This window comes from Saimiri boliviensis, chromosome 5 (genome assembly GCF_048565385.1).
Source record: "Saimiri boliviensis isolate mSaiBol1 chromosome 5, mSaiBol1.pri, whole genome shotgun sequence".
Taxonomy (NCBI): domain Eukaryota; kingdom Metazoa; phylum Chordata; class Mammalia; order Primates; family Cebidae; genus Saimiri; species Saimiri boliviensis.
The window spans coordinates 114,686,386-114,708,120 of NC_133453.1; the positions used below are offsets into that span (position 1 = coordinate 114,686,386).

Sequence of the window (21,735 nt, forward strand, 5' to 3'; positions counted from 1 at the left end):
GCAAGTCCAATTTTGTTTGCTTTAGAGGTGGTGCCTCACTCTTGTCACCCAGGCTGGAGTGCAGTGACACATCATGGCTCATTGCAGTCTCTAACTTCTGGGCTGAAGTGATCCTCCCACCTCAGTCTCCCAGGTAGTTGAGACCACAGGCGTGTGTCACCACACCCAGCTAATTTTTAAACTTTTTGTAGAGATGAGATCTCACCACGTTGCCCAGGCTGACCTCGATTTCCCAAAGTGTTGGGATTGCAGGCGTGAGCCACTGCACCAAGCCTGAGTTGACTTTTTTGGTTTCCACACGTAAGTGAGATTGTGCAGTATTTGTCTTTGTATGCCTGGCTTGTTTCGCTTAACATAATATTTTCGAAGTTTATCTTGTCTTAAATGACAAGATATACTTCGTTGTTAAGGCTGAATAGAATTCTGTTGTGCATATATGCTACATTATCTTTATCTACTCATCTGGCTGATAGATACTTAGGTTGATTCCCTCTCTTGGCTGTTGTGAATAGACTTACAATAATCATGAGAGTGAAGATATCTCTTCAACATACTGACTTCATTTTTTGGGATATATACCTAGTAGTGGGTTTTATATCCATCTCATTAATAACTACATGAAAGGCAAAGAGAGCAAGGAAGAATAATCCAGCTATCTGAAGTCACGAAAAAAGAAATTTATACTATCTACTGAAAAAGGGTAATTCCTAACTGTATGGCTCAAGTGGGTACCCGGGAGAATGCAATCTATCCTTGACCTAGGGTTTAGCTTCTCCTGGGGTTAGAGTGGAGCAGCTTCAGCTTCCCCGAGAGATGAGAATGTAGTCAGCAAGTTAGAGGGATGATAATGAACTTCAGAACCTGACCAGCATCAGTTGAAACATTCCTCTTCCACTTACTGTTTGACTTGTTAGATGTAAACCTACCTCTCTGTAGGGTTCCGAGGATTTTCAATCATTAGGTAAAACATTTAGTGACAGCTTAATTTGTTGCTGCTGTGGCAGTTGTTATTTTTATCTCACTATTGTTAGGTTTCCAAGAGAAATTTAGACTGTTTTTCCTTGTGTAAGGCAGAATTTCTCCAGTAAGATGACACAGATCTTTGTTGTGGAACATTGTAGGATGTTTAGGGGATTCATCATCTTGGGCTGCCATTATAAAATTCTGTCAACTGGCTGGCACGAATAACATATTTATTTCTCACAGTCTAGAACATGCCTGTCCAACCTGTGGCCTGTAGGCTGCATACAGCCCAGGACAGCTTTGAATGCAGCCCAATACAAATTCATAAACTTTCTTAAGACATTACGAGATTTTTTTTTTTTTAAAGCTCATCTGCTATCATTAGTGTTAGTGTATTTTATTTGCGGTCCAAGACAATTATTCTTCTTTCACTGTGGCCCAGAGAAGACAAAAGATTGAACATCCCTAGCCTGGAGGCTGGAAGTTCAAAATCAGCATGCTTCCAGGCCGAGATTCTGGTGAGGATTCTTTTCCTGGCCTGTAGACCATCACCTTCTCCTGTATCCTAACATAGGAGAGAGGGAGGGAAGAGTGGGAGAGAGGACAGAACAAGCTACCTCTTACCTCTTCTTACAAGGGCACTAATCCCATGATAAAGGCCCCGTTGTGATGCTTAATCTGAACCTTATCACCTCCCAAAGGCCCTGTCTCCAAATAACCATCACTTTGAGGGTAAGGACTTCAACATATTAATTTGGTGGGGCAGGGAGACAAAATTCACTTCATAACATTCAGCAATTCTGGCCTTTGACACTAAATATGAGTCACTAGCTATAGTCACTGTGACAATAGAAATGCTGCCACCCTCGCCAGTTTCTGAACCATACATTCAGATTGTTGTTTCTGTATTTGGTCAGTGGGTATCAGTCTGAACTGTATGTCTTCATGCTGAAAGAAATAATAGGGACCAGTTCCTATTATTACAATAGCACACTCCCTCTGCCCTCAGAAAAGGAGAGCGGGAGCTTAAGAGTGCAGTGTAACCAAGGCAGTGCACCTTCTGTTACATATTCAGCCTGTACTTAGCACAGCTTCGTAAAATTGGTAACAAATGGATTACACACATTCTGACGTTACCATATGTATTGTGGAATTAGGAGTTCGGATACAGCAGTCATTAAAGCTTGCTGATGTCTTCCAAAGAAGCTTTATAGATGAGTGAAAAATGAGCCACCTTTTGAAAGATGAGCAGGAATAAGTGCAGTAAAGAGACAAGAAAAACCCAGACTTGGAAATGCCACAGGCAGAAGGGTGAAAGGAGAATCAACATGGTCTAGGTTGGGGCAGCAGTGGGGAAGGTGGTAGTGAGAAATGGGGGTGTGTGTAGTCGATGGCTTTTCCTTTGAAAAGACTTGCCCCACCACTCCAGCCCCACCACTGCCAGCCCTGGGGCCAAGCTGCGTGGCTCTCCTGTGAGCTGCTGGAGCTCTTGCATTCCTGGCAGTGTAGCTTGTTTCTTGTCTCTCTCCTTCTCTGGGCTGTGTCTTGGCTATCATTGGATCTCTAGCATCTAGCATAGGGTAAATGGTTAGTAAGTAATTATTTTTATTTATTTATTTTTGAGACAGGGTCTGACTTGATTGCCTAAACTGGAATGCAGTGGTGCAGTCATAGCTCACTGCAGTCTCTAACTCCTGGGTTCAGGCAGTCTACCCACCTCAGCTTCCTGAATAGCTAGGACTTTATTAGTGCTTGCCACTGCACCCAGCTAATTAAAAAACTTTTTTTTTTTTTTTTTTTTTTTTTTGTACAATCTCTCGCTTTGTTGCCTAGGCTGGTGTTGAATGCTTGGCTTCAAACGATCCTCCTGCCTTGTCCTCCCAGAGTGCTGGGATTACAGGCGTGAGCCACTGCTCCTAGCCTTGATTTATTGAGGGATTGTGTATAGATTATAAATTGTGAATTGGGAGGATTATAGGAAAGAAAGTCTGGTCATTCCTTTAGATAAAGATTTTACTTCTGATTTGTGTGTGCTTGAATGAGTTCCTAGGACTATTGGGATTTACTCATACAAAAATAGAAATGCTAGACTTAGGAAAAATAAGATTTTATTTATTAATTTTTGAGACAGAGTCTCTGTCGCCCAGGCTGGAGTGCAGTGGCATGGTCTTGGCTCACTATAACCTCTGCCTCCTGAGTTCAAGTGATTGTCCTGCCTTAGCCTCCTGAGTAGCTGGAATTACAGGTGCTCGCCACCATCCCCAGCTAATTTTTGTATTTTTGGTAGAGATGACTTTTTGCTATGTTGCCCAGGCTGGTCTTGAACTCCTGACGTCAGGTGATCCACTCATCTTGGCCTCCTAAGGTGCTGGGATTTTACAGGCATGAGCCACTGTGCCCAGCCAGAAAAAGAAAATTTTGTAGAGGTAGAACCTGAAGTGGTGATGTAATCTAAATTGTTTTTGTGCACAAATCAGACCAAGAAAAATCGTAAAAGTGAAAAGGCTTAAAGAAGGATGCTGAAAGGTTGGTTGGTGGAAGGCAAAGTAGTTGGACAAAATCCATTTTAAGCACTACCTAGTGTCTTTTTAGCATGAAAATATGCAGAGCACTTAGTTTTTCAAGGTACTTTTTACTTTCTTTGGGCAAAGCATTCTCTGAAATTAATGCTAAGACCCGATTCTGTCATGTTTGTTGATCTTCTCTGTGTGTGTACATTCTGTATTAACATATTACTTAGGATAGTTTAAAAACAAATGATAGTGATAAGCCCTTTTAGTGATGTTGCCGTGAAGCGCAAGCTTCTGATTGGCGAGAAGCTCTTGGATCTTGTCTCTGTGCCCCTGTGGCAGTGGTAGGTGGTGCTTAATGACTTTCATTTGCTTTGGTTTTCAGTCAGTTCTGATTCATTCTTTATGTTCTGTTTTTCTAATCATAAAAATCAAAAGAAATTTACTTATTATTAAAAGTCGTATTGGGTCACTTAAGAAAAATGTTTCATTTTACTAACGTATATATTAATAAATTATGTATTTCTTAATACTTTTTAGGCGCTGTTTTGAATTTTTAGATTTGCTTTTACAAGAATGGCAGACACATTCACTAGAACGGTGAGCATCTGATTTGAAATCATTTTTTCCCTCTGAATTGAGTCTTGAGAGTGAATGCTTTGGTGAGTGGTCCAGCTGGCTTTCTATAAGAATGAAGGAATATATACATTTGTTTTCATGACTGCATCTGTTGTTTTACTGATGTTAGCCACGTAATATTCGCAGATGCTTTTAGTGCATTTCATGATTGAAATACTAGTGTGTCCATGTGCATTCTGACAGCTACAAAGCCAGTGTAAACTCTTACTGTCTCTGGCCCTGCTGTTTATCATTACTTTCAGCTCCCATGAGGTAACTGTTTAAAGTTGCTCTTAGTAGGCAAGTTGTAACTCTTAGGTCCTTAAAGGAATTTCACTTACTTGAAAGTTTTCTTTTTCTCCCTCTGTATTTGATGCAGACAGCCTATTTAATATTAAAATGATTATCTCACAATTTCCATAGAAACTAGCTCTGATGTGAAAAACACAAGATTTTGTTGTTTGGATTAATAAGTGTGAACTTTAAAAAATCAGCTTTTATAAAAAAAGAAATCCCACAAGAGAATAGGGTTATCAAAGTCCTTAGGTGTGGGTAGGTTGGAGTGGAGCGAGGGTGTTGGGTCAGGGTTGGAAATTAAAGGGCTGTGGGAGTGCTCTGCTTTGCCCAGCCACGTGTGAATTGACAGCCTTGGCACAGAGGCTCCAAGTTCCATGTTGCCGTTTTGAAATTATTTCTCCCACCTGGTTTCATCTGCAGTAAACCATACGTTTATGATTGTTACTGCTTTCTTTTCTAAATATCTAGACACATATCAGTATTAGCGGAAACAATAAAGAAAGGAATACACGATGCTGATTCCGAAGCAAGAATAGAAGCCAGAAAGTAAGTTTTTATTGCACACCACTTTTTAAATTAACTTCTTCTGAATTTCACATGAATTGAGTGGATTGTCTTATTCAAATCTTGTTAAGTTACTTGAACATGCTTGTTAACCATGACTTTTAAACATGATTCCCAAAAGGCCATTTTGGAATATTTCCCTCTTTTTTTTTTTTTTTTTTTTTTTTTAATAACATCACTCAACCTTGTAAGTAAACAGGACTGAGGGAGACAAAAGAATGTTTATTTTTACATTCATCACAAATTATCACACAGATTTGGAAGGCACTTGTATGCATGCTCAATGTATTCTTTTACTCATGAAGCCATGTTGTGATCCAAAGCTGCTTTAATGCATTACCATGAAAAACCGTGGTCAGGGAATTTTCTCTCTGCACTCACTTTGCAAGCATCTGATGGTGCCTCGGTGTGAATCATATTAAGGGGAGTTGGATTGGCCTAATGCTTGGGATTATCACAGTGATCACTTGCTATTTCTGTCTCACAAGTGAGGTATTTGTGCCATTAGGACTGAGTTTTCTCCAATCATGTGGCCATGGCCTCTGTATTTGTTACCTCCTTAGGAATAATTTTGCCACTGTGACTGTAAATACCAGACATTTGATATTAAGACATTCTTGTGCAGTACATAGATAACTCTTGCCAATTTTGCATCTGTGATTTGTTTTAAATTTTCTCATAGTTGACCAACTCTCCTAACTGATACATGCTAAAACTTAATTGTACTAGCCTATAATGTTATGGTTTACTTAGCTGCATTAACACATCCTTATCTAGTACTTGCTGCTCTTTGGCTGCCTTCACAGTTAAATTATTTTTCACTTGTTTCTGAGTTTATTGTAACTCTGAAGTGTTTGTGACAATGTTTTCTTGGCTAGTTTCTAACAAAATAAGTGACATAATTGTTGCTAAAAACTATTATGAATGGATTTGTTAATGATCTATTTATGCTGTTTTTATCTTCGTATTGGTCCCTCCCCACCCCCTGGCCCATTTTTTCTTGGTCTTTAATCATAATGTGATACCGATTTCAAGTAGCTCTGAACATTTTTGAATTTTTCTTTTGTACATGTTACCTAAGGCAGTTTTAAATACGTTATATTAAGAGATTTGAAATTGTGTTTATAATAGCTGCCATTGTAATGAGTCTGTCCTGTGTTCTCGGTATAGTCCCAGATGTTTAGCTCCACCTTCCCTACGATTCCCCAGTTTTGCAAGTTAGGCTCTGTAATTCCCATGTTATAAATGAGGCTGAGGTTGAGAGGGGATAAGTGACTTGCCCACTGTCTATAAGCCGGTAAAGTCGTGAGGCCAGGATTCGTACCAGGCCTCCTTTGTTCACCCTCTTTTCCTTATGCCATGGTGTGACTATCAGCAGCTAAACGGAGGCTTCCAGTCCTTGAAAATCTTATGTGGTGGACTCCAGAGTTCAGCGAAAGACCTGTTAGGATCCTTGGATTAGACAGGATTTTGTGTGTTTCCTCTAGATGTTACTGGGGTTTCCACAGTCACTTCAGCAGAGAAGCAGAGCACTTATACCACACCTTGGAGTCCTCCTACCAGAAAGCCCTGCAGTCCCACCTGAAGAACTCAGACAGCATCGTGTCTCTGCCTCAGTCTGACCGCTCATCTTCCAGCTCTCAAGAGAGTCTAAAGTAAGGGACTCAGCTTTGCTTATCATTCGTGTGAGGATTTGTATTTAAAAATTGGTTGCGGCCGGGCTTGGTGGCTCAAGCCTGTAATCCCAGCACTTTGGGAGGCTGAGGCGGGTGGATCACGAGGTCAAGAGATCGAGACCATCCTGGTCAACATGGTGAAACCCCGTCTCTACTAAAAATACCAAAAAAATTAGCTGGGCATGGTGGCGTGTGCCTGTAATCCCAGCTACTCAGGAGGCTGAGGCAGGAGAATTGCCTGAACCCAGGAGACGGAGGTTGCGGTGAGCCGAGATCGCGCCATTGCACTCCAGCCTGGGTAACAAGAGCGAAACTCCGTCTCAAAAAAAAAAAAAAAAAAAATTGGTTGCATGAAAATACAAATTCTAGCTATGTTTTTACATGTGTGCCTGTTATAATGCCCCCTTACTTCAGGTAGATCCTGGTTCAAAGTAAGATAGCACCAGGGAGTGGTGGAGTGGTTAAAAAATAGGTGGCTTTGTTCTCTACCATACTGTTTTTCAGTTAAATTCATATGGCTGTCCTAGAATAGAGTTTTAGAGTAACATAAGTGAATTATAGAATAGTGTGAACTAGACACACCATTGCTTCAGAGAGTCTTCTCAGAGGATGTAAGTGTGAGACAAGTTTGGAAACGGAGGGCATTCAGACTCTGGGATTTAATATGTTACCGTCTTCACTCTGTATTTCTAATTTCTGTCTGGAGTTACTGTTTCACTCTGTCTGAAAGGCAGTCCAAAATATATTGCTTAAAGCTTTGTTAGGAATCAGGGAGTTTATAATATTGTGGTTCACATTGCCCAAAAAGTTCCAAAAACTCTGAATTCTTCATTGTAATAATTTCCTGTTGTAGTTTGTATTAGTTCAGATAAAGTGCACGTAATAAATAGTATACATCTTTATTTTTAGTCGGCCGCTGTCTGCCAAAAGAAGTCCTACTGGGAGTACCACGTCTAGAGGTGAGACTGACAGCCACGGAGAAGGCCTGTTACTGGCCCTGGTGGACTGTGTGCAGCTGCAAGAGTCTGCCCGGGCGCGGGAGGCTGGCGGCCTGCCTCAGTTCCTTCCCGGGCTTGAAAGTAGCCTGCTCTACCCTGCCCTATCCAGCAGGGCAGACCCTGCTTTGTCAGCACCACTCGCTGCTGAGGACCACATTTGACAGGGTGACTTAGGAGTGAAGCTCTGTGACCTTTTCTCCCCACCTCCCCTGCTTGTTGACACTGTCACTAACTCCTCTGCACCTCCTGTCTCTGATCCCTTGATGAGACAGTGAAGACATCTTGTGGCGTTTTGAGCAGCAGCAGCAGCATGATGATGGTTAGTGGGGGGAGGGTGGTATGTTCCACAAAGAGGAGGGCCCAGAGGGCGTGGCCCAGTTATGTCGTTTTGTAAGGAAATTCGCCAGATGTGAGCATTGTTTTTCTTATTTCACTTCTTCATAGTAACCAGAAACATGGTCCATTTCTTCTTTGGGGTTTATAGTCTTCAGTTACAAGAAAACAAATGTAATTGATATGTTTCAGCTGAGGTCACATTTGGTTTCCTTCGGCATTGCCTGAACTCTCTTCAGGGATCAGGAGAAATTGTTGTTCAGTTTTTTTTATGCTCCAGCATTTATTAAAACTTGGTATTTGTTTTCAGGAATGCAAAACAACATCAAATTTCAGCAATTTGTTTTTAAAATTCTATGTAGTCCTTATTCGTATTTCCTCCTTTATCACTAAAGGTTCTACAGTTAGTACCAAATCTGTGTCAACGACTGGGTCCCTTCAGCGATCTCGAAGTGACATTGATGTGAACGCAGCAGCCAGTGCCAAATCCAAAGTCTCCTCATCTTCAGGCACGACGCCTTTCAGCTCTGCAGCGGCTTTGCCTCCAGGGTCATACGCATCCTTAGGTAACCATACGCGTCACCCTTTCCCTCCTGCTCTGCTAGGTGAGAGATGACTCTTACCTCCTAGCAAAGTACAAAAACCCATGACCGAGGCAAGTCTCACTGTTGCAGGGCTTCTATTTAAATCTGAATAGCTTTGTGCCCTTGCTGCTGATTAGCCAGCCACCTTTGTTCAGTGTCCCTTTCTCTGGAGTGTCATTCGTTCTAGTGATGAGTAAGTAAGCCACCTCCCATATTGCCAAAGCTAAGTTTTTACCGCTCTGACACTGGTGGGAGCAGAGCCAGCAGGTTCAGTGAGGGATTCACCAAAGGTAGTCATTGTAATTAGGTGTTTCTCAATTTGAGACTATAATCAGAGTTGGCAGGGGTAGGACTGGGTCGTGGGAATGCCAGGAGGAATCTGAAGGAATGTGATGAGCTAATGAATCAGCATAACCGTGTCTGTACAAAAGAGTGTCGTCCTTACATTTGTCATGTTGGGAGGAGCATGCCCTTACTCTGATGATTGCCCAAAAGAAGTTTTTAAAAATTACTTTCAAAACTTTTGATATATGACATAGTGATAGATCAGTTACTCCTATTTTTCAGCAGATGCTTAACACATACTATGTGTCAGGCTGATTGTTTATTTTGTTTTATTTTTGTAAGAGCCAAGTCATTCAAAGCCAAAATCTAGGGACTTAGCTGGATTGGTTCTACTTCAGGTTTTAAGGAAATGAAAAAAATTTAAAGTTTCTGAAATATTGAGATGGAGTTACTCATGTAACTTTCAAATTCCAGTCAGTTCTAAAACTAATATTCTGAAAATGTTTTGAACATTTGAAGCATAGTGAGCATATAGTACCCAGGGAAGATTTTAGGGTCTGCCATTTATTAGCTGTGTGACCTGGAGCAGGACATGGAATCTGTAAGTCTATTTCCCATAACTATAAATTACTTGTAATAATAGCCACCTAACTCATGTATGAAACTAAATGAAATTATATAAAGTTTCTTTAAAAATGATTGTCCTGTAAAGTAGAAGAAGGTGTGATTGTGACAGGAACATTATTAATTTGAAAGATAAGTGTTCTGGAACATTTGCTCAGTCTTGTTTTTTCTGTGGAAATACCTCATACACACGTAATAATTGAGAAGAAACTCATTAAGAACTCTCTTTTCAAATTGTTTTAACTATTGCAACATTATATAGGAGCGTAGTAACCATTGAGCAAAGGAGAAGTAACAGCTCTTCCCCCCTATGCTGAATTAGTTCTTTTAATTTAGTTTTTCAGTACTTACCTTTTCTTTAGCATATAAGATCCACCTTTAGTATTTGTAATTAGTATTTGTTTCATTGCTGGAAAAGGTGAGTAAAAATCAGCCTTTAGAGTACTTAGTATTTGTGTTTTTCTGTCTGTATTTGGAGTGTTTAAAAGTGGATGGTATAGACTTTCCCCAGTGCTAATAAAAGCCCTCATATCTTTTGGTGTCATAATACAGAGCTGACCCTTCAGAAGCACTGATGATAAGTTTTTAATCCAGTATTAACCTCGTCAAAGAACAAGACTGGAGTATTCAAATTCTGTTTCCTGAGAATTCTACCTCAACTTTCCTTATTGTGTCCCAAAACAAAAACACAAAAAAATTGAAGTAAAACACAATCCTAGTGAGAATTTGTTAAAATTGCTGCTTAGGTTGACACATGACATCTTTGCAAAAGTGTAGCATGAAAGCTGATGATCCTTTTCCAAACTTCCAGAGTCCAGACACATGAGGGAAGACATGCAGTACATAGGCCTGGACTCAGGTACCATGCTCGACAGCTTTTGCTGCGGGACGCGTAGTTGGGATAGGCATTGCTAGAGCAAGCTTCTCTGAGCTTCTTACTTGGCTCTGCCCTTTGGGTGACTCTTTCGTATTTTAGTTTCTAATCCCTCCTCTCTGCACTCTTCTGCTGGGATTTTTCTTCCAAGCAAAAGGAACTCTTAAGAAGATGAGAGTTGGCTAAAACAAAAATCTTTCTTTCAACCGTGGCACTACCCTGGGTTGCCCTTCTGTGTTTTGTTTTCCAAAGGCAAAAAACCATTATGCTATGTTAAGCTAATTTCAATACACGGCACACTTACTTGCTTCAGACTCTGCTTTGCTGTTGAACTTGTTTCTCTTTTAATTTTGTTTTAAATTGTACTTTTGCTTTTTTAGTAGCTAATAACATTCGGCTTTTTAATTTTTTGAATGTTACTAACTGTTCCCTGTTATCCCTTCCCTTGTTTTTTAATTTGCTTAAAGATGGTACTACCACTAAAGCGGAGGGTAAGCGGTTTGTTTCTGTGATTGAGGTGTGTCTCACTTTCTCTGGTCCTCTGTTCTCACCGAGTGTTGCCCAGTACCCGCCTGTCCTCACCAAGGTCCCTGCATGAGATGTTGCACGCTGTTTCTCCTCCTCTCTCTTCATTCTGTCTCCATTGGGTTTTTGCCCTACCTCTACCTGAGTTCTCCTTCCCCTTCTTGTTCAGTCTTTGTTCTTGTGTATTTTGGCGCTGAAGTATGCTGTGCTTGGTTTTTAATGCTGAGTCCACACTCTGGAGAGGAGCATCCCTGTCACACTGTGTGCTGCTGTCCTCATGGACTGCCTGTCTTGGGTTTTATTAGTCCTGAAGCACTGCCTTAGCTTTTGTTTCTTTCCTTTTGTGTTTTTGTGGGCCTCTCAGGATTTGCCTTTCCTGTTTTGAAAGTAAATTTCAATGTCAATTATTCAGACTAAAGGCTGGTAAACGTTTTCGAACAGGTAAATTAAAGAAATAAAAACAATATTTTTCTCCCCTCTGAAGGTACTACTGACTTATACCATGCTGTTTTTTGTTTGTCTCACTGACACATGCCTCATTCATTCATTTACTCTCATTCATCCCCCTGTCAACCATGTATTAAATGCCTTCCATGTGCCATGTTCTGTACTAACCACCGAGGACGTAGCAGTGGTGAAAGAAATAGGCATATTGAAATCGACTTTATTTTCTTTTTTATGCCATTCGCAGGAAGCTCTTTGAGGAGGAGGAGGAGGAGGAAAAGAGGAAAAAAATAAATAAAAATTAAAAAGAAGCTCTTTAGGTTTTTGTATTACCTTTTGAATTTTAGACATAGTTATTTTAGTCTGTTCAGGTCTTTGATAAGTGCGTATAAGACGATATCATTCCTTTGCTAGGTAGAACACATGATAATGCTTTAAGTAATTGAAATTTAGACGAAACTTCTCTGCCTACATAGAGACTCAGACCCACCAACCCTCAGGATAATTACTTAACAATTAAGAACAACGAGTTCATTTTCATGTATTATTTTGTTGCCCTAAAGGACTAGCATGCAAAGTTAGGGGGGTTTAGCTTGATATGTGCAGCTCAGTTCTTCTAATCCATATGCTGCTTTCTAAGGGTCTCATAAAGGAAAGATGGGAATGGATTTATTTTTTAAAGATGAACATGGTCCCAAGATCAGTGTTTCTTAGATTTATTACATTGTGAGAATTATCTAGATACTGAAAAAATAGTCTTGGGTCCTTTTGCCTGAAGATGCTGATTAAGTTTGGAAGGAACCAGAGAATCTGAATTTCTAATAAGCCTCATTGGTAGTTCTTAGGGTCGGACAAGTTTGTAAAACAAAAAGTTTCCATAATGAAAGTATGGACAAGAAATCTCTGTCCTGATGAGGAGGTCATGGCTGATAGCAGAAGGCAGAGGCTGGTGTGACTGAGAAGCTGGTTGATATTTTTTTCATTTCTTAAGCTGACAGGAGTAATTTTATATTTCTCCTCCCCAGAGAAACAATCCTAAGTGCTTTCTCAGCCTTGCTGGGAGGGGGGGAGGGGAGTAGAAGAGAATGATGTAGATCAATGGGAAGCAAAGACATTACATGGGAAATTATATATATGTTTTTCCAAAATACCCTGATTTCTATGCCTATATAACAGAATTGAAATCAGCCTGTTATTCCACCCAGCCCTACGACTTTTAAACTTTTTTGTTCCCCATCAGTTTCACAGTCCTGAGTAAGGTCAGAATTGCCCTCTAAGTTATTTTTCAGGCGATTAACTCTGGTTTTCCTCCTGCTGGGAGAAGTTGTTTTATTAGACAACTCAGGCTCTGACAATAGAGACCCTTGCAGAAGGAGCATAGGGAGTGTCTGTGTTTGTGTACTGGTGCTGCCCAGGCTGTGGCAACACTGGCTAGTCAAAGCCTGGGGAAACCTGTGCGTTTGAACACATCTAGGCTGTCACTGTTGTGTTGGTTTCAGCAGTGAGACTCCGAGAGCCGGTGCTGTTTAGAAAAGCCGCAGTTGTTTGTTAGGTAAAGTCTGCAGAAGATGTCACCTGGTACCTTTTCAATATGAGTTTTCCACCTGCATTTTGGGAACTATTATGAGCCTTTAAAATTTTTTTTAATAAGTCTCTTAAATATTTTACAATCTAGCTTCTGAGACAAGATGATTTTAAAACAGATATATGCTCTAAATTAAAAATTTAGAGGGTGGTTCAGTGGCTCACGCCTGTAATCCTAGCGCTTTGGGAAGATGAGGCAGGTGGATCACTTGAGGTCAGGAGTTCGAGACCAGCCTGATCAACATGGTGAAACCCCATTTCTACTAAGAATATAAAAATTAGCTGGATATTGGGACTACTCAAAAGGGCGAGAAAGGAAATTGCTTGAACCCAGGAGGCAGAGGTTGCAGTGAGTCGAGATCGCGCCACTGCACTCCAGCTAGGCAACAGATCAAGACTCCATCTCAAAAAAAAAAAAAAAAAAAAAAAAAAAAATTTAGGCAGTACGTTTGAGTTTACTGGCAATTTTATTACTATAGTAAATGAAAAAATGTATATTCCTTAGGAGTTATTTATTGTACACTCAAGGAATCCTAACATTTATGACTAATTAGAAAAATACTTTTTGTAAAGAACTAAAAACTAAACTTCCGGATGAAAGTTTATTTCTAGGTTATCTTTAGTATGTCTCAGTAATTTTGGAGATTTTCATGAGGGAAACATAATGTCTTTTATGTTGCACATGAGAAAGTTTATGATTAGATGTCATATGGTAAATGAATGCATTCTCATACTTTTTAAAAAAGCTAGTATGCTTAGGAAAAGCATTCATATTTTTTCCCAAAATAAATAAATGAAAAGTTGCAGTGCTTGAATGGCCTGTGGGACTGACAACCATTGTTTGTTTTGAGGAATAATCATTTTTATTAAGATGTAGTCAAAGACCATATCAACTTTTGGCGATTTTAATTAAGATTACATAATAAATAAAAACTATATAGCCTTGTCTTCTCTTCAGGAAAAAGAACTTAGATTTTAGTACAGTTTTACTGGGGAATAAAACGTAAAAAATTATCCAAGACCTGTGAATTTTAGGTACTTGGCCTTTTTACACGATGGGAAAAGTCTATTTGTCTATGTATAGAAGTAAAAGAGTGTTAAGCTTCTTTTAAATTAGTCTTTTTTTAAAGACAGGGACTCACCTGTCACCCAGGCTCTGGAGTGCAGTGGCTCTATCACAGCTTACTGTACCTTTGACCTGCCTCAGCTCTACACCCTGCCTGTCAGAGTAATAACTGGGACTGTAGGCATGCACCACCACACCTGTCTGGCTAAGTTTTTCATTTTTTGTAGAGATGGAGTCTCTCTATGTTGCCTAGTGTGATCTCCTGGGCTCAAGTTATCCTCCTGCCTCAGCCTCCCAAACGGCTGGGATTACAGGTATAAGCCACCATGCCCAGCAGGAAGTTATTCTTTTAGGGAGAATAGTTCTAGGTAGCGAAATTTAGAAATGATCAAGTTCTTCAATTTGGTTCCCTGAAAGATGCCAGTGTATGAGTAAAGACTGGTTTAATTATGCCCCCAAGCAATAAAATGTACAACAGGTATGTATGCCAAAATGTCATAGTGTGATGAGAATGGAGATTTGCTTTGAAGACCTTTTAATTTTACAATCTTTAATTTGGGAATTGGCTGAAAAATTTGAAACATGTAGGAAACAGAAAAACCCTAGTGACATGAAGTAGTGGTTTCTCAGCTGCCTAACAAGGAGATATGGAAACCATGCCTACAAACTACACTTGGTACACAGGCTGAGTTTCTCGTTTTAGAGTCTTTTTTAGAAGGAATGGCAATGTGAGTGAAAAAGAATCCTTAGGAGCAGGATTAAAAAGTCATGAGATGAAAGCCAAAGACTGCGCTCCGCAAAGTCTTTGTTTGCCTCTGGGTCTGCCTTTGCTCTGGTTAGGTTGGTTTGTTGATGCATCTCTTGTTCATCCTCCCTCCAAAATTCTTTTTGTTGTACTGTTCTTTATCTCTTTTTTTTTTTTCCTGTTACTTGTGCTATTTTTTCTTCTTTCACATTGATCTACTTGTCTGTCACTTAATAGATTATAATCCAGAACTAAAGTATATTTTTACTGTTTGTTGCTTTATTTTTATTTATTTATTTGTATTTTGAGATAAGGTCTCATCATCCAAGATAGAGTACAGTGGCACAATCATGGCTCACTGCAGTCTTGACTTCCTAGGCTCAAATGATATTCCTACCTCTGCCTTCCGAGTAGCTGGGACTACAGGTGTGCAACACCATGCCCTGCTAATTTTTTGTATTTTTTTTTTGTAGAGATGGGGTTTTGCCATGTTGCCCAGAGTGGTCTTGAACTCCTGGACTCAAGTGATCCTCCTGCCTTGGCCTCCCAAAGTGCTGGGATTACAGGCGTGAGCCACCGCACCCAGCCTGCTTGTTGCATTTATTGAGACTTTTCCCCCAAATTACCCCAGAGCATTTAAAATCATCTTTTAAAAGCATACATAGGTACTGATAATAATATTGCCAAATAAATAGACTGAAAACAAAACAAAATGAAACAAAAGACATCTCTTCCTATAAGATACATACCTGAGTTTAATACAACAGAGTCCCTTTAAGCTACATAGCTGTGTTCCCAAAAAAGTAAGGAAATGTCCGAAACCAACGAGAGGATCACAGACTGGAGTGACAAGCTTGAACTGATTTTTAAGGCTGTCTCCGAGGGCTTAGTGATGGATGTGAGTAACTAGACCCATGGATCACAAGACCTTGAGCTCTCTCAAAGTGAAGGTTGACAGTTGGCATTAAGCCAGCATTGACAAAGGCTGTAAATCCATGACAAAGTAGATATGTAAGAAAAACAAAACACCACAAAAAAACCTCTTTATCTTCAAGTTGGCACGATGTCTGTCTGGACTGCCTTAGACAGAGGAAAAAAAAACCCTAATCTTTTCTCGTGATTTGTAACTAAACTCTACACTCACACAAGTTGTGGTCTTAAATTTATATCACCTGTGGTGTTTGGAAAGCTATATGCTAATGAACTAAAGTACTTTGTGTTTATAGCCCCCAAGGGTGCCTGCCAGGAACAAACATTAAACTTCTACAGAGGAAGCTACTCTCTAATTCCTTAGGGTTCTTGCAGATGGAAATTAGTGAAATGAGAGTTCATACTCTGAGTTACATCTATTATGAGTGAGAGGCAGCAGAGCAAAAAAGTAAAAACAGAATGTACCCTTAAGGACTTAAGGGTCTGTTACAAAATGTAAAATAACTAAAGTGTCTAAAAGAAATAAGAAACTCACATTTTTTAAGGGATATATACAATCGAGTAGCCAGAATAAGCCTCCCAATTGAGAATACATTACTTTTCTAGAGTAGAAGCAGTGAATCCACACAGCTTCAAATCTAAGCATGGCAGGAGCCCTAGTATGTGAGGCCAATGCTGGCCGTCACCCTGAGGCTTTTGGCTAAACCCTGGGGTCCTTGGGCATATTTGATATGATGATTGTGCAGGACATAAAGGACAGAAACCCAGACCCGTCTAAGACTTGCATTGTCACTGGTGGATAAAAAACGTTGACTTTATTAAACTGAAAAGAAACAACAGAGAAATGTGCCCACCTTAACTCTGGTAACTGGTTAGAGGGGAAAAGTAATCTCCCTTGAGAATGTGCAACCAAAATCTTGATCCAGGGTTCTGGTCAGAATTTATGTTACCTTTGTGGTCTGAAAAACCCAAATAAGTAAATCATTTTAAATTGGTTGTGGATTCCTTGTGTCCACAGGACACAAACAAAATCAGGGATCCTCTTTGGAGTAATTCAGCTTTAATCTAGATCTTAATGAATTCCCATACATTTTCAAGAAAAGTGATCATTTCATTGTCTTAACAGTTAAAGAAATAAAGTGAAATTTTAGAAAGGGTATAAGAGGCTATCAAGAATGACCAAGCAGGTTTTGAAAAAGAACAACTGGAACTTCTAGAAATGAAAATGAAAATAAATGATTAAAATCAAAAGCTGGTTCACACCTGTAATCTTAGGAATTTTGGAGGCCGAGGCAGGAGGATCACTTGAGCCTAGTAGTTGAACCTAGGCAATATAGTGAGACCCCTGTCTCTACCAAAAAAAAAAAATATATATATATATATATATTTTAAAGTTAGCCAGGCATGGTGGTTCACTCCTGTAACCCCAGATACTTGTGGGACTGGGTCGGGATGATCACTTGAGCACAGAAGGTTGAGGCTGCAGTGAGCCGTGATCAGACCACTGTATTCCAGTCTGGACAACAGAGCAAGACCCTGTCTGAAAAAAGTAAAAACTGCATGGGTAAATTGAGCAGTAGAAACAGTGTAACTGAAGAGAGAATTCATGAATTAAGAAAGGAAGAAATTATCCAGACTATAGTACAGAGTTAGAAAATATGAGAGAATTATTAAGTTACATGGAAGATAAAGAAATTTAATACATCTAATGGGAATTTAAGAAGAGGGAGAATGAGGCAGAGACAATATTTGAAGAGGTGATGGTTGAGAATTTTTCATAATTGTTGAAAGACACTAAAGCCGGGCATGGTGGCTCATGCCAGTAATCCCACCACTTTGGGAGGCCAGGGTGGGTGGATCACTTAAGGCCAGGAGTTTGAGACCAGCCTGGCCAACATGGTGAAACCCCATTTCTACTTATAATACCAAAATTATCTGGGCATGGTGGCTCACGCCTGTAGTCCCAGCTACTTGGAAGGCTGAGGCACAATAATTGCTTGAACCCAGGAGGTGGAGGTTGCAATGAACTGAGATCACACCACCACTGCACTCCAGCCTGGGCGACAGAGTGAGACTCAGTCTCAAAAAAAAGGCACTGAAGCACAGATGGAAGAAACCCAGTTAATTCCAAGTAAGACCCCAAAAAAAAAAAAAAAAAAATCCATAGTTAAACATATCATAGTAAGGCCAGGTGCAGCCTGGGCAATGTGGTGAGACCTCATCTCTACAGAAAATTTAAAAATTAGTTTGGTGTGGTGATGTGCACTTGTAGTCCCAGCTGCCCCTAGCTACTGGAAGGCTAAAGTGGACAGCTTGAACCTGGGAGGTAAGGCACCAGTGAGCTATGATCGCACCATTCCACTCCAGCCTAAGCTGCAGAGCTAGACTCTGTCTCAGAAAATAATAATGATTTTCCCCTTCCACGACCTCGTGGAAGCTGCTGTTTCTCTTTTCTATTTTTTTCACCTTTTTCTTTCTCTCTGCCTAAATAAATTACTCTCTGCAAAACTCAAAAATAATAATAATACTTTTTAAAAATTGAGGTAATAGAATAAATCTATGAAAGCTTTGTTAACAATTCAAGAACAGATTGTACAAGTTTCAAGAAAACCCAAAACCGTTTCTTCAAAGAAACAAGCAATGTGAATAGTTTTAACACTGCTCGTTAAACAATTTGAATCTAGCTAAAAATTTGTTGCCCTATTTCCACCCTGCCAAAATAAACCTAATTAAAATGGAAAAGATATACCCCCAAATTCCTGCCGTGCTCAGATGGTTCCACACACAAGTTGCATCAAACACTGGATAATTGCATTGTCAGTTTATCAGTAGAGTTGCAAAAAAATACTGAAAACATGAGATCATTCCAATCTTACGAAAACTCAGAGAATAGGAAAAGAGGTAATACCTTCCTCGCTGGTTTTATGCGCTGGTATGACCAAAGTGCAATACAAACACTGTGTGTGTGAGTGTGTATGTCGTGACCGTGTAGGTTTAGCCCAGGTTTAATTTTTCCTTTTTTGAAACAGAGCCTCACGCCGTCACCTAGGCCAGAGTACAATGGCACAATCTCGGCTCACTGCAACCTTTGCCTCCTGGGTTCAAGTAATTCTTGTGCCTCAGCGTTACAAGTAGCTGGGATTACAGGTCTATGCCACCACGCCTGACTAATTTTTTGAATTTTTTGTAGAGGCAGGGTTTCATCATATTAGCCAGGCTGGTCTTGAACTCCTGTCCTCAAGGGATCTGTCCACCTCAGCCTCACAAAGTGATGGGATTATAGCCATGCGCCACTGTACCTGGCCTAATATTTTAAATTTTATTAATGTTTATGTTCAGCAGAAAACCCATCTTGTCTCAAAAGATGTAGACAAAACATCAAAAACTTTACAATAAAGCTTCTTAACAACTAGGCACAGAAATGAATTTTCTTTTTTCTTTCTTTTTTTCTTTTTTTTTGTTTGAGATGGAGTTTCACTCTCTTCCCCAGGCTGGAGTACAGTGCTGTGATCTCAGCTCACTGCAACCTCCACCTCCCAGGTTCAAGAGATTGTCCTGTCTCAGCCTCCTGAGTAGCTGAGATTACAGGTGTGCGCCACCATGCCCTGCTTATTTTTATATTTTTAGTAGAGATGGGGTTTTGCCATGTTGTCCAGGCTGGTCTTGACCTCTGGACCTCAGGTGATCTGCTCACCTTGACCTCCCAAAGTGCTGGGATTGCAGGCAAGAGCCACCACGCCTGGCTGAATTTTCTTACCCTGTTGGCAAATTGTACTCTTTATGAAGTTTCAGAAATTCTTTTTAAAAATCTTGTTTGAGTCAACAGTACTCACCCTCACCGCTTCTATTTAGCGTTGTATTACATGACCAAGACAGCACAATAAAGGCAAAGAAGTAAAAGTGAATTGAGGGAAGTAAGTTAATGAATTATTTGTGAATCTTATTCCATTTAGATAACCCCAAATCTGTGTACAAATTAATAGAATTAATAAAAGTCTAGCAGATTCCTAGTGTGTTAAGATCAAAGTATCATGATCCCATTCTTACCTGCCAAAAACAGAAAATAAAATTTAATAAAATATATATAATAAAAGTAAAGCAACTCTGAATGTCTATAAAGAGTAAGACCTTTGAAAAAAATGATCAAACTTTATCAAAAGACATTTAAAAAGTTAAATAAACATAAGATTATAATGAATGAGAAGACCAGTATTTCAAAGCTTTTCCCCTTAACCCAGAATTTCACATAATGCCAGTCAACATTTCAACAGGTGTTGTTATTGTGTATGTACATGCATATAGAAGAAAGCAAAGGGCTTAGGTAAAGGTGAATTTATTTGTCCTTCCAATTAGCGAGTTGTCTTTTTAAAAAAAAGCTAATCACAGGCCGAGTGCAGTTGTTTCCGCCTATAATCCCAGCACTTCAGGAGGCCAGGGTGGGCAGATCGCTTGAAGTCAGGAGTTGGAGACCAGCCTGGCCAACATGGCCAAATCTCACCTCTACTAAAAATACAAAAATGAGCCAGGTGTGGTGGCCTGTGCCTGTAATCCCAGCTACTTGGGAGGCCGAGGCAGTAGAATTGCTTGAACCTGGGAGGCGGAGGTTTCAGTGAGCTGAAATCACACACCACTGCCCTCCAGCCTGGATGACAAAAAGAGACTCTACCTCATAAATTAATTAATTAATTAATAAAAAGCTAATCACAGTATTATGATGTTGCATAGGTATGGGCACATTGACTAGTGGGACAGACTAGAAGGCTGAGAAACCAAGACACACATAAGTGCTTCTCGATAAACAATGAGTGAAGATGGCATTTTAATCAGTAAGGAAAGTGTTAAGTAAATTTATTTGAACATTGGTTAGTCATATGGAGAAAATAATGTGTATCCGTTCTTTATCCGTACATGAGTAACTTTACAAACAAAATGTTAGTCAAACAGTAAGCTTTAGGAAATATATACCCTGTGTTATAATTTTAAAACTTTTAAAATATGTAAAACAAAACCACATATTGGTTGTGAAAACACGTATTTACTAAAAAAAAACCCACAAGGGAATGCTGAACACTGGGTTTAGTATCACGTAACCCAACGTTGGGGAAAAGTAGAGGGTTAGCAAAGAGAGTTTTTGTTTTTTAAGTTGAATGAATATAAATGTTCATTTAAAAATATTTCTGTGACCTAAATATTTTATAATGAAATTAAGAATTTAAATTCAGTTGTTTTTTCATGTTCACTTTGCCTTTGTGACTGCCTTAATTTAGCTTGGTGACTTCCTTAGGAAGATCAAAGGTCATCACTCATAGGCTTGCCAGCCAGCCAGGCACAGTAGTGACACATTGGACAGATTCATTCATTTCCCTGTTTCTTGTTTAACCTCACCTGTAAAATGGGAGTAATTACTTTATATGCTGTGAGGATTCTGAGTTGACTCCTACGTAGTTGTTAGTAAATGGGCTTTTCACTTCTGTATATTTTCTTAGAGTTTGTAAACAAGTTTTTTCTTAAACTGTTATTAGAAGTCATTGATTCTTAACTAATTTTAGTATTTTTTTTAATGCCGGCTTTCTTTGATTGCTCTTTACCTTCCTTTCTTGAACGTTTTTCAAGCTTTAGGATTTGTTTTCTGCATTACTTCTCTGTAAGCTTTGTCGCTTGTGGGGCTGCAAGTGATTTTGAACAATATATAACAAGCCAGTGGGAGTTCAAATTGGTTTGTGCTATCCTCATTGAATTGTGGCTAGAGGGGCATTTTGTGCTCTCTTAAAACCAAAACGGTCCTTTTAAAAAAAAAGTTTAATCACTATTCATACTAGTCTGATCACCAGTGATTTTATGTTTCTGAATTCATTTTTGTTTTAATGGCTTCATGGTTCAATAATTGGCAAAATTTTTTTGTAACTGCCTACAGCATCGAATTGTCTTTAGGCCATCATTTCTCTAGCTACTCCTAATATTGATTCTTTTTAGCTATATTACTTTATCTTTTCTTTATCTTAGAAACTTACATACATGCTTTAAAAATAGAAGTTTAATGCTACATGTCAAAAGCACATTTATTCACTGGGGAGCTATAGCTTCTTGATGGCTGAGTTCAGAAGGTAGACTTTTT

At 39.5% G+C, this 21,735-nt stretch overlaps 1 protein-coding gene across 16 annotated transcripts in view; it reads left to right on the top strand.

The window, feature by feature from the left end:
- Positions 1-21,735, top strand: part of CLASP1 (cytoplasmic linker associated protein 1) — a 285,245-nt gene that overhangs the window by 175,452 nt on the left and 88,058 nt on the right. For 8 of the 16 annotated variants that reach the window (XM_074399831.1, XM_074399832.1, XM_074399833.1 and 5 more), the window contains 6 exons: positions 4,014-4,073; positions 4,857-4,934; positions 6,440-6,607; positions 7,538-7,587; positions 8,355-8,525; positions 10,264-10,311. In XM_074399831.1, the coding sequence (XP_074255932.1) occupies positions 4,014-4,073; positions 4,857-4,934; positions 6,440-6,607; positions 7,538-7,587; positions 8,355-8,525; positions 10,264-10,311 (575 nt within the window). Of the gene's footprint in view, positions 1-4,013; positions 4,074-4,856; positions 4,935-6,439; positions 6,608-7,537; positions 7,588-8,354; positions 8,526-10,263; positions 10,312-10,793; positions 10,818-21,735 lie in introns of all 16 variants that reach the window. The other 8 variants (XM_074399837.1, XM_074399839.1, XM_074399841.1 and 5 more) reach the window with 2 other exon arrangements.